This window comes from Rhinopithecus bieti, unplaced genomic scaffold, assembly GCF_001698545.2.
Source record: "Rhinopithecus bieti isolate Rb0 unplaced genomic scaffold, ASM169854v2 scaffold_8675, whole genome shotgun sequence".
Taxonomy (NCBI): Eukaryota; Metazoa; Chordata; class Mammalia; order Primates; family Cercopithecidae; genus Rhinopithecus; species Rhinopithecus bieti.
In genome coordinates this window covers 2,249,001-2,262,039 of record NW_016806447.1, presented here as the reverse complement: position 1 = coordinate 2,262,039, position 13,039 = coordinate 2,249,001, and the positions used below count along the sequence as shown (strand labels likewise).

General features: G+C 39.1%; 1 protein-coding gene across 1 annotated transcript in view; it reads left to right on the top strand.

Moving 5' to 3' along the window:
* FRAS1 (Fraser extracellular matrix complex subunit 1) overlaps window positions 1-13,039 on the top strand; it is a 483,930-nt gene that overhangs the window by 159,616 nt on the left and 311,275 nt on the right. Inside the window, exon 3 of the mRNA XM_017876598.1 lies at window positions 6,762-6,869. Within this exon, the coding sequence (XP_017732087.1) occupies window positions 6,762-6,869 (108 nt within the window). The remainder of the gene's footprint in view (window positions 1-6,761; window positions 6,870-13,039) is intronic.

Sequence of the window (13,039 nt, the reverse complement as noted above, 5' to 3'; positions counted from 1 at the left end):
CTCTGCTCCTTTTTATTTGGGACAGAATGAGGAGCTTTACATGAACTTTAAATTGAGAACAAATAGAAAAGGTATTGTTTATCTAAGCTGTCTGAAGAAGGGCACTTGGGGAAAGAATTGCACTCTAAAATAACCTTATGAAAGTTATGGATTCGTTTCTTTATGGTTCCCAGACAAACAAGGACCATTATTTCTGTGCCCGAATGGGAGCTGGGTCAAAGAACCCTTTTTTATAGATTATCTTTCCTGAAAACCAGATTTGTCAGGAAAATGAACCTCCAGAAATGGAGACATGAGACTTAGTTGAATATTGCGTCCTGTTCACTGCTTTGAAGGGCAAGTAGGAAACACTGTTAATTTTTAAAACTTTTGCTGAGTACAAGAAGGTTTGGGGATAGCTCAGGAGATTTAGATAAATTGCTACTTTTACGTATTTGCTAAGTAGTTTTTATTTAAATTCCCTCCCCCATGACAGTTCAACTCTGTAGACCAGGGTCTATCTATCTATAGTAGGCTGGGGAAAAAAGCATAACATTTTTGTTTTTTACCTTATATTTTATTTTATTATTATCATTTTTTGAGACAGAGTCTCACATTGTTGCCGGTGCTGGAGTGCAGTGGCATGAACTCGGCTCACTGCAACCTCCTCCTCCCGGGTTCAAACGAGTCTCCTGCCTCAGCCTCCTGAATAGCTGGGATAACAGGCGCCTGCCACCACGCCCAGCAATTTTTTCCCTATTTTTAGTGGAGACAGGGTTTCACCATGTTAGCCAGGCTGGTCTCAGACTCCTGATCTCATGATTCACCCTCTTTGGTCTCCCAAAGGGCTGGGATTACAAGCGTGAGCCACCGTGCCCGGGCACCTTATATTGTAAAAGTAACTTCAAAAGATCACATAAATTATATATATATAAATTATATATCTTTGTTGTTGAAAAATGGAAAATACAGATAAGGATAAAGGAAAACAAACAAAAAAAAATCTGGAACTCACACACGGAATTATCTACCCCTCACTTACTGGTTTATATAATTCCACAGTTTGTTTCTATGCACATAGATATATTTTATCACAAAATATTATATTCTACATACTGTTTTGTAACTTGAAAACACAGCTTTGGGGGAGCTTTATACTTTCTTTCTCACTTTTGGTCTAAGAAGCCAAGGGAATTTAAAATGAGATGAATTAATCAATAATTAAAGTAGGGTTATTACACCATTTAGATGAAAGAAAACTTATGTTGACAGTTGATATACTGCTCTTTAGAATTCTATAAATAATTCTCCCCCCCAGAAATTTGAGTACTGATTAAGGATATATTTATTGTTTATTTTTAGCACTAATCAAATATTCAGTAAATACTTACCCAAGTGAAGCAAGTTTTATTTTAAGGCACCTTGCTATTACTTTGAAGTATTTGGGGAGGGAGGCATTATATTATCTGCAAGAACATTTTATTCATATATAATTAAAAATATTAAAAGCTGTTTACAATGATATTTTGATTGCTTTTTAAGCTTGTCTTAATCTAATCCTTATCTATCTTCTAGTGAAAAGCTATTTTAAGAGTATTTCTTTTGCTGAGTGTGTGTTAGATTGGAAAGGAGGACTTTAAAGTGTCAGAATTGCAATAGCAACGTGGAAAATCTGTAAAACTTAGTTTACAATGTTATTACTTTGGATTTTATGGCTTTATCCAAAGTTCTAGCTATTGAGGAACTCTAGCTTCCCTGCTTTCATAAAGCAACTTTATGTGACCATATAATTGATTTCTAAAGATTTAGACCTGAAAAACATGGCCATGTGTCCAGGCCTTGGTAAAGGACTCATTTTACTTAAAATTAACCATAATACATTATTTAGTTTCATGGAGATATTAATACAAGGAAGTTTTTTTTTTTTGAGATGGAGTGTTGCTCTGTCACCCAGGCTGGAGTACGGTGGTGCGATCTCGGCTCACTGCAAGCTTTGCCTCCTGGGTTCACGCCATTCTCCTGCCTCAGCCTCCCAAGTAACTGGGACTACAGGCTCCCGCCACCATGCCCGGCTAATATTTTTGTGTTTTTAGTAGAGATGGGGTTTCACCGTCTTAACCAGGATGGTCTCGATCTCCTGACCTCATGATCCACCCGCCTTGGCCTCCCAAAGTGCTGGGATTACAGGCGTGAGCCACCGCGCCCAGCCAATACAAGGAAGGTTTTTGATAGGTCCAATACCTAGATGAAGAAAATTTTTCTTTAAACATAGTTTGACATCAATGGAGTAATGATATTCAACATTATAAAGATTTTGTAGTGACATCATTTAAACATTGTTTTCTGAAGCTCTCACAACCTAACTGGAGTATCTCAATTCTTATGAATAGATATTTTTGTGCAGGTAAAGAAACTCAGGGTTGATTATTAATTAATTCAGCCAACATTCAGAAACTGTGCTAAGTGAATTTTGAGATATACAAAGAGGAATCAAATGAGATCTCCTTGCTTGAAGAGTCATAGTCTGCTGGGAAGACAGATATGTAAACATATCAGAAGGCTTCCTAAGCCCAGATACATTTAAACCTTGAATTAACATAAAGAAAAACTATGGTTTTGTGAATGAAAGTGAACAACCTACTCCGTGTTCTTAGAAGATACTGTTTACAGTTTAGGAAGCCAAGTCTAGTGACTGAGGACTGCTTAAAAGTATAGTGGACTGCTTTGGGGGTCACTGTCAAAATAATTGAAGTGCAGAGAAGAACTTCACCTCAAGAAGTAAGAATGTTGCTTCTGGAGAGAATAAATATGGCTGGCACTTAGAGTCATACCAAGTTTAAAGGAGTACATATAAGCTGGTGTGGCCAACCAATGTCTAGGTCAAAGACATGGCTCATGATTATGCCAGCTTAGTGAGATAGTGACTTTTTGAATTTCCCAAGTAGTCTTGAAAACTCAACCTATAGATTCATTTCTCCCTTATTCAGCAATGTTCTGGATCCTCTAAATGCTAGGGTCCTAATTAAGTAATCATTTCTCTCTGCTAGGTTTTACTTATGTAGACTGGAATGAGAAGATGGGAAAGTCAAAGTACTTATAGGACTGTTTTCCCCTTGAGAAAATGAAATAGTTAGAAGGCATTGCTGAATGCCTGTGATATAATAGAAAACATTTGGATTAAAACTACATTACATTTCATGGTCCCTTAATAAGTGCCAGACACTGTTGACTTATCTTTAATACAGCATCTCCTTTGATGCTTTCAATAAACTTATTGAATAAGTACTTTCTCATTTCTGTTTTACAGATGAGGAACCTGGACATGGACGTGTTAATAACAGACTCAGTTAATAAATGGTGTCACCAGGATTCAAACCTAGTCAGTCTGTCTCCAGAGCCTGAGTCCTTAGGTCTCCTAAGAACTCTGTGAACTTGGGCAACTGGTTCAATCTCGTTCATCCTGTTTTCTCATCTGTAAAATCGGAATCATAATAATAGTGCCAGTTTCATAGGGTTGACATGTATGTAAGGGCTTTGTGTAGCATTGACTACAGATACTTTCTCCAGCCTTGCAGGAAGATGGCAGAGGTGGGAAAAGCCACCCTCCCTCTATTCCACAATTGTCCCTGTGATCAGCACTTCCTGCTCCCAGAGTGGGGAGCGTAAGTAACTGATCAATAAATAGTAGCTGCTGGTTTTGTGAAGTTGTCATTTTTATTTAATCTGTATCCTGAAACCAAGATTGTTTTCTTGAAATCAGCAGGAAACATACTACATTGTGCTTAGAAATAAAATTTGTTTTTCCTCACCTTCTTGTCCTTGCTCTTTGGGTTAAGAGTAGACTGTAGTTGTCACACTATTGCCAAATTTGAAGAATGTGCTATAGCAATAAAAAGAAAGAAATTCAGAGGTATTCTAAGCCAAGTTCTGGTGCTTTTCTGCTTTGATTCAGTATTTTTGTAAATCAGACATTGAGAATGTAATCTCACCTCAGATAGATTTTATATTTCCTAAATGACTTTGGAGAGGCCCCAGAGTTTGAAGCACATTCCCCGAGAGGTTATGAATTTAGCTAACATTTCTTGACTTTAAAGGATGATTTTATTTTTTGCTTGGAAATGTTGTGCATATCCATGTAAATCTACACCAATGTTGGTATATTAGTCTTGGTTCTCCAGAGAATCAATAATATATACATATATGTCCTATTGGATACCTCTCTAAGACAGAGGGAGAGAGATTTATTTTAAGGAATTGGCTCATGCGATTGTTGGGACTGGCAAGTTCAAACTGTATTATAGAGCAGGTCAGCAGGCTGGGAACTTGGGCAGAAATGCTATATTTTGGTCTTGAGGCTGAATTCCCCTTTTTTTCAGGAAACCTCAGTGTTTGTGGTTAAGGTCACTAACTGATTGGATGAGTCCACCCATATTACAGAGGGTCATCTCCTTTGCTTAAAAGTCAGCCGATTGTTCATGGTACTCTCCTCAACAAAGTACCTTCACAGCAACATTGAGACTAGTGTTTGACCAAAGAAGTGGGCACCATAGCCTAGCTAAGCTGGCATATGAAATTAATCACCACATTTGGTTTTTGCCATTTTGTGTGAAAATGTCCATTGCTAGCATCTACCAGTTTCTAGCTCATCTCAGCTCTAATTGAATGCTGGTGTTCTGACGACTCTGTCAGGAGCTTGGAAACTTATCCTACTCTTCCGTAAAGTATTTTAGTAGGACTTCAACTACTGGTTGACCGAGGAAAACAGGGTGAGAAAGTTTAGAAGGGAGGAAACAGGTCTTCATTAAGCAACTTAGGAACTATGAACTCTTGCTTCCTAAGGATCTATAGTGTGCCAGGCCAAGGATAGTTCCCACTTCAGGCACCACAGTCTGGTCCAGTAAGGCTAACAGGAATATAAATGAGTGTAATAAAGTGTGACAGGGCCGGGCGCAGTGGCTCATGCCTGTAGGCCGAGCACTTTGGGAATCTGAGGTAGGCAGATTGCTTGAGCCTAGGAGTTTGTCGCCAGCCTGGTCAACATGGTGAAACTGTCTTTACAAAAAATACAAAATTTTTCTGGGTATGGTGGTGCATGCCTGTAGTCCCAGCTACTTGGGAGGCTGAGGTGGGAGGATCACTTGAGCCTGGGAGGTTGAGGCTGCAGTGAGCTGTGATCATGCCACCGCACTTCAGCCTGGTGACACAGTGAGACCCTGTTACAAAACAAAACAAAACAAAACAAAACAACTGTATAATAGTGCATGCAGGAAAAAGTGAGGTCACAGAGGGCTAGTGAAGAGCTATACCTGAATGGCAGTTAAGGGTTAGGAATGATTCATTTCTGAGGTGTTGAGACTAAGAAGAAGCTTCTTGGTTGCAAACTCTTCTCAGGAAAAGTCAGGAAAGAGTAGGAATCCAGGGGAGAATGAGATATGAGACCAGGAAAGAGGAGGCTGGGGTTGTCCAATAGTGTTGACCAAGTTGTCAAGGCTGGAGAGACAGGATCAGCTTATGGGGTCTGCATTTTATCTCATCAGAGGTAAAGATGAGCCATGAAATAGTTGTATTTATTTATTTATTTTTTTGCTTTGAGGGTTTTTTTAAATTTTTTTTTTTCCCATAGATTTTTTGGGAACAGGTGGTGTTTACATGGAGACGTACTCTAGTGATGACTTCTGAGATTTTGGTGCACCCATCATCTGAGCAGTGTATACTTTTAAACCAGAGAATAACATGGACAGCACTCTTCAAAAAGCTTTAGTGTTTGAAATTTAGCCAAATAGTATGGCTGCTTTCAATTCTAATAGGAATTTGGGTTAGGAAATCTCTGGGAAAATGAATCTCAGGACAGTCCATGGGATCTTTAGTGTTTCAATTTGAAGTCATCAGAACAGCCTTTCAATGCACAGAAACAGGTTTCTGTGGAAGCTATGAGATAGTTGGTTTCAAAGTTACTTCAAAATGGGCACAACTGAAATGTGGATTCAGCATGAGGGAAGATGAGAAATAGGGAAGCCATTTCTGAGACCCTTAACTGAGCCAGGGTTCACTTTTCTGTTTGCGACCATTGTTTTCCTTTCCAATTTGTGAAGTAATGACATAGTAACATTAACTTATGTTTATTTAATTCTCTCATGTTCATGACCCCAAATGATTTGTGAGATCCTTGGGGATACTGCCCACACTTATGCTTCATTTATACCTCAATATGCCCAGCACCCAGCCAGGCACAAAATAGTCACACATACATGTGTTGGTGCATCTGTCTTTAAAAATCCAACTACTTACTTAAATCCTCGTTTCTGATGAATATTAAGACAATGAAGTAGCAAATAGCTGAAAAATGAAGCCTATGGGGCTTATAGTATCTAGTGGTGAATACTGCTTTTAGGATGCTGGTTAGGGCTAGTCAAAAGTGTCATTTTCCTTTAAACCTGCTCCAATGGTTTCTGCTAGTTAACAGCAAAGCGAAACTTCAAGTCAGGGAGCAACTCGTCCTCCTGTGGTTTCAGGTCAATCGATGGATTTTACTCTGGGTATCGACAGCTCTCTGCCGCATCCCCTTGTCTTTGGCTACGTGGGTTGACTGTTGTGAAATGGATTATACTGATTATATTGCCTCGTGGGGTTTAATCAGTGCCCAGCAAGTACTGTGTGTGGTGTGCCTGTGACTTTTCTTTGTCTTTTAATTGTCCAGGATGTGGGACTATTGTTGGTGCTGCTTTTGTGTGCTCATGCCTTGACTGATCAGTTTTTAAGTCAAAGCTTATGCCTCTTTGCAGGATACCACAATTTGGAAGCCTGATTCATGCCAGAACTGCCGTTGCCATGGTGATATCGTTATCTGCAAACCTGCTGTTTGCAGAAACCCTCAATGTGCCTTTGAGAAGGTACGGTATCCTAATTGTGTCCTAAATGTTTTGGTAAAGTCAGTGAAGGGTTAGGTTTTTGGATCATTTCAGACATCTGTTTTTGACATTTATTCTAATCTCCAATTGGAAGCTTAATGAAATGCAGAAGAGAATTTTAACGTATTGCATCTAAGAATATCCTAATTTTCAGAATTTTAACGTATCATACCTAAGAACATCCCAATTTCCATTTATTGGGCATTTACTCTGGGCCAGGGACTTGGCTTAAGGTCTTAATAATGTTATCTCATTTAATATTATGTGGGGTAGGTATCTTTATCCCCACTTTATAGATGAGGAAAGTGAAGCCTGGAGATTTTAAGCAACTTAACCATGATCATGCAATTAATAAACTGCTGACCAGAGATTTTTACCTCGAGTCTGACTGATGCCAAAGCTACTAGCATTAACTGCAGCATGCATGAACCATCGAATGCATTGAAAATCAGAACTGACTTATTGAAAAAGATCTTCTAAAAATATCATTTGGGTCTGCCACTGATTGTATTATTGTGCTACCACTGGGCTCCCTAGGAATATAAGCACGTCTTTGACTCAATAAATCTCCTTGTATTTGACCAAGTCGGTGACTGGTATTTCCTCCCTTCCCTTCTGTTAAAAATTTTCAGTTTTTTTCTGACTACACATCTATTCTGTTAGAATAATACTTTTTCTAGTTGCTGACTCTTTTCTTTTCAAGTGAATCTATTTTTAAAAAAAGCTTAAGCTTTAAATTTGAACTTCTGAAACTCCCAGGACAAGACCAATTATTTTATTCATAAAGCATTCTGTCAATTTAAAGTTTATTTTTCTAGTTTTTGGCTCCTTCCAATAATTAATCTTGAGTCTTTATGCCATCTAATGTTAATAAGTTTCTGTTCGTACCTGACATTGGAGCGAAGGTATGCCTTTAAGAGTATTCCTTCATTTCTGCGTGAATGTATTCCTGAGAAGCTGGGAATATTTTAAGTATTGGCATATTTGATAAGATTTTGTTGTATGTTACGGAGCTCTATGTTTATAGGGTAAATATTCCCTAAAAAAATCACTATGTGATTTGCTAATAAGTAAGTCAAGTCAGAATCTGAGCTGGTGGCAAAAACACCATGAAAAATGCCCTTCCCCACTTCATGTGAAGAATTGTGTTATCATGGAAGAAGCCCTGAACTACATGTTAGAAGACGTAGATTACATTGCTGAAACCTAAACATGCTGTATATCAGGGGTTAGCAGACTAAATCTGGTCCACTGCCTGTTTTTGTACAGTTTATGATCTAAGAGTGGCTTTTACATTTTGAAATGATTGAAAAAATAAAAACCAGTATTTTATAATGTGAAAATTATGTGAAATCAATTGTCACCATTGATAAATAAAGTTTTATGGAAACACAGGCTCACTTATTTGTTTATGTATTGACCTTGGCTGCAACAATAGCATTGTATTGTTGCCATGTAGACCATGTGTGACTCTTAAAAGCTAGATATTTACTATCTGGCCCTTCACAGAAAAAGTCTCCCATCTTTGTTATATATCAAACTTGTGATTTCATCTCTTCCTAATTTGCTCTCCTAATTTTTCTCATCTTGGTAAATGGCAACCCCATTCTCCCAGTTGCTGTGGCCCAAAAACTTAGCATCACCTTTGACTCCCTACTTTCTCCCACATCCCATATCTAGTACATTAGCAATCCCCTCCCAGCTCTTCCTTCATGAAACAGTAAATTCCAAATGTGACTTCTCTGCTGTCAGTCTGGTTCCATTATTATCATCCTTTTGTCTGGATTCTCACAGTAGCCTCTTAACTGGTTTCACTGTTTCTATATTTGCCTTTTTCACTGTAATCTTGATATAGTAGCCACAGTGATCCTAATAAAATTGAAATCAGATCATGTTGCTTCTCTCCTTAAACCCCTCCAGTGGCTTCCGGTGGCTTCTCTTCTCAAAGTAACATTTCACAACGTCCTTTAAGCTACTACTGTGCCCCTCTAATTAATATTCTACTGTTTTCTCCCTTGCTCACTGCTTCAGACACCAAGCCTCCTTGCTGTTCCCTGAATATATATGTATATATTTGAGAAGGAACAATTTCGGAGGGAACAGCAAAGTGCAAAGGCTCTATGGCAGAAGTGTGCCTGGTATGCGCATATATATATATATATATATATATATATATATATATGCCTGGTATGCATATTCATATGTATACGAATAAGAGAGAGCGATGTGTGTTTACACACATATATGTATACATATATTGCTTGATCTTTTACTTGAAGTCTTGCCTGGATGCCATTCTGTTTAAAATTGTAAATCTCTACCCCCTACCACACATTTTGTATTCCTCTTCTAGACTTTATTTTTCTTTCTGATACTAACTACTATCTATTTTATTGATATTTTTTGTTTACTGTCTCTTTTATTCTCTGTATATCCACAACACCTACAATAACACCTGACACATGGTAGACACTCAATAATTTTTTTTTTACTGACTGAATGAATTAATCAGAGATGAGGTTAGAGAGTTGGTAAGTTTGAGGTTATGCAGAGCCTTGTATGCTGTAGTATGGAGTTTGGAATTTTATTTTTAAGGTTATAGAATACTAACAAAGGTTTTAGGCATAAGGGTGGAATGGCTGACTTTTTTAGAAAAAAGTATCTCTGGTTTTTCAAAGATAATGCATAATATTAGAAATGAGGAGATCAGTTCAGAGGCTGAGAGAATCACCCGGAGAGGATGAATAGCAGAACCTGAGCACTGGTAGTGTAGGGATCAAGAGATAAGGGCAGGTATGAAAAGTAATTAGGGGATAAATAAGTAGAACTAGATGAAGGTAGGAGGGTGACAGAAAGGAAAAGGAGAAATGACTGCCATATTTGTGGGTTAATGACTAGTTGGTTAGCTGAGTCACCAACTGATATTGAGAATACAGGAGAATGAGGAAAAACAGCCCATCTGGGAAAAATGGCGATTTCAGCTTGGGACGCATTAGTTTTAAATGTCTGGGAAAGACCCAGGTGGGTATGTCAGAATGGTAGCTGAATATGTAAGTCTAAGGCTCAGAGGAGAAGATGGGGCTGGAGATACAATGTAGCTGTCATCAGCACATAGATAGTATTGCAAACATGTAGAATTAAAGAACTCATCCAAAGAGATTGTGTGAGAAAAGGGTACATGATGAAGAATGGAATTTGGGGAGTACAGTCATTTAAGGGGAGGTGAGCGTCAGAGAAAGTGCTTAAGAAGATTGAGAAACTGTGGTCAGAGAGTGAAAGGAAAGAAATGGTCAAAGAAGAGAGTAATATTATAGTCACCAAGGGGAGTAGCAGATGCCCAGAAAGTTTGTATTAACCGTGTTTAGCACAGTTAAAGGAGTAAGTGGGAGGAGAACTTAATATGGCCCTTCAGATCTGGCAGCATGTAGGCCACCGATGGCCTTGCTGAGGTTGATCTCAGTGGAGTAGGGGGAGTAGAAACTGTATTGCAGAGGCATTCATTAAAGGAGTGAATGGAAAGTGGGGAAAGGAAGGCTCAATAAAGGCCATCCTTTCAGGAGCTTGACTGGGGGGTGGAAAGAGAGAAGTGGGGCCTTAGGTAGGCAGCGTTACATCTGAGAGGTTTCTCTGAATCTCCCATCCCCAACCATCAAACCCTTCAGTGTGCTTCCGCGGCACTTTGTGCTTGCCCTATTCATACCCCTTGACCAGACTGCAATGCCTGTTGACTTATCCGCTTTTTCCTCCAGACTCTTAGCTCCTTGAGAGCAGGAATCTTGCTGTCTTCACTATTGCAGCCCATCGAACAGCACAATAGGCAGCACATAGAAGTCACCTAGTCAACATTTTTGGAATGATTGTACAAGGGAAGGGAGACGGTTTTGTTTTGTTTAACTTTTTAGTTTTTGATATTACCATGAAAGAGATATAATCACCTTAGGAGGGAAAGGGTAATAGCCCAGACTAGAGAGAGAAATTGAAAAGATGGGAGTTAGAGGGGAGGAGAGACAGAGTGAGTGAATTAGAAAGAGTGGTTGCTGGACATTGAGGCTAACATGAATAGGAGAATGGGAGGCCAGCTAGGGGTTGAATGACTGGAAGGTAAAGAAGTACTCAAGGATCTCCCTGGAGGAAATAAGGGTGAGAGGGTGCTAAAAACTAGGAGGCCCAGGTTCATTGGGGTGTGGACAGATTTTAAGGTTGGCCATGGCTGTGTGAAATAAAGATGAAAATCACTTGATTTGAGGCGGTTAAGAGTGTACAAAGATAGAATATCATTTTAATGGGCATTGAAGTTGTCTAGAATGATCTAGACACAGGTAGAAAAAAAACAGAATCCAGGTATCAAGTTTTTACTGAGTGAATGTGAGAAAGTGATCAGCAAATTTGTGGATGAAGGCAATATAGGAATCAGAGAGCATGAACTCTAAAGAAAGAGGTCCCTTATCTGTAAAATGAAAGGCTTGTACCAGATGATCCAACCATAAGAAACGTTTTCAACTCTAAGATCATAGAAATATTTCACAGAGCTTTTGGCCTCTTTATTTCAAGTAATGAAATAGGATCATAGAATGGAAGGGACCTTTAGAAATCATTTAGTCAGACTTCCTTAGTCTGTAAATAAATCAACTGATTTTTAGTGGTTTAGTGACTTACCCAGAGCTAGGAGGTGGTATGGCTATGTCAAGAACCTTGGGCCTTGGCTCATGTCCCAGTGTGAATTTTACTCTACTGTGTTGCTTTTAAGTTTTCCTCTGTGCTTTCAGTAGCATGTGTTGCTGTTATTCAAATCTGCTGGGGTACCCTTATGTTAGTATGTGGCACAAGTTCTTGAATCCTCACTGTTCCTAAATTAAATTATTATTTTATTTTAGACAGAGTTTCACTCTGTTACCCAGGTTGGAGTGCAGTGGTGCGATCTCTGCTCAGTATAACCTCTGCCTCTCGGGTTCAAGTGATTCTCCTGCCTCAGCCTCCCAAGTAGCTGGGATTACAGGCATGCGCCACCACATCCAGCTAATTTTGTATTTTTTAGTAGAGACGGAGTTTCACCATGTTGGCCAGGCTGGTCTCTAACTCCTGACCTCAAGTGATCCAGCTGCCTCAGCCTCCCAAAGTGCTGGGATTATAGGTGTGAGCCACCACACTGGGCTTATTACTATTAATTATTTGTTTTTCTTTTTATCATTTTTTATCTTTTTGAAGCAATTTGTTTTGGTTATGGATTGACTAGAAATAACCTAGTGTCAATGGCAATTCTGAAAGATATTTTTTATCATCTATCATTTACTCATTCTATCATCACAGGTAGTGGATTCCATATCCATAGCTTAGCTGCATATAGAATAGCTAGCTGGATAGGGGCAGAAAGACAGACAAACAGGCAGAAAAAGTTGGAGAGAAAGAACACAAAGGTACTTAGAACCTTGAATAGTTGACCCAGCTCTGTCAGAAGCTATTCTGTCTAAGGATTTCTGGAGAATATGTCTGCACAAAAGACAATGCCATGCAAAGGAGCATGGCATTGTGTGGTGAGGTTTTGGTTGCAAACCTCTATGCAGATAATAATGACATTTACCTAATAAAGTTGTTGTAAAAATTAAATTAACTTTCTCTCTCTCTCTCTCTCTCTCTATATATATATACACACACACGCACACATACATATATGTCTGTACGTGCATATATGTACATATGCATATAAATGTGTAGAGGAGTACCCTGCTATTGTAAGCACTCAATAAGTGTTAGCTATAATGATCAAATTGTCATCATTATTGTTGGTGGTTCTCCTGGGTCCTAAGCAAGTAATCTTGCCCCCGGCAATCTTCACTGATGTGTTTTGCCCCTGCAATCACTTTCTAAAGCACAACACTGCAAAGCCTGGAGAAGGAGTCCTTTGTGTTCCATGCAGCCCACAGCTCACCAAGCCGTTCAGGGTTACATGGTTAGGTGGCAGGAACTCCCTGATTCTCATTCTTCAAGCACCCACATGCACATTTTTTTAATATATATATATAATGAAAAAGAAGTTTAATGGACTCACAATTCCACATGGCTGGGGAGGCCTTATAATCATGGTAGAGGCCGGGCGCGGTGGCTCAAGCCTGTAATCCCAGCACTTTGGGAGGCCGAGACGGGCGGATCATGAG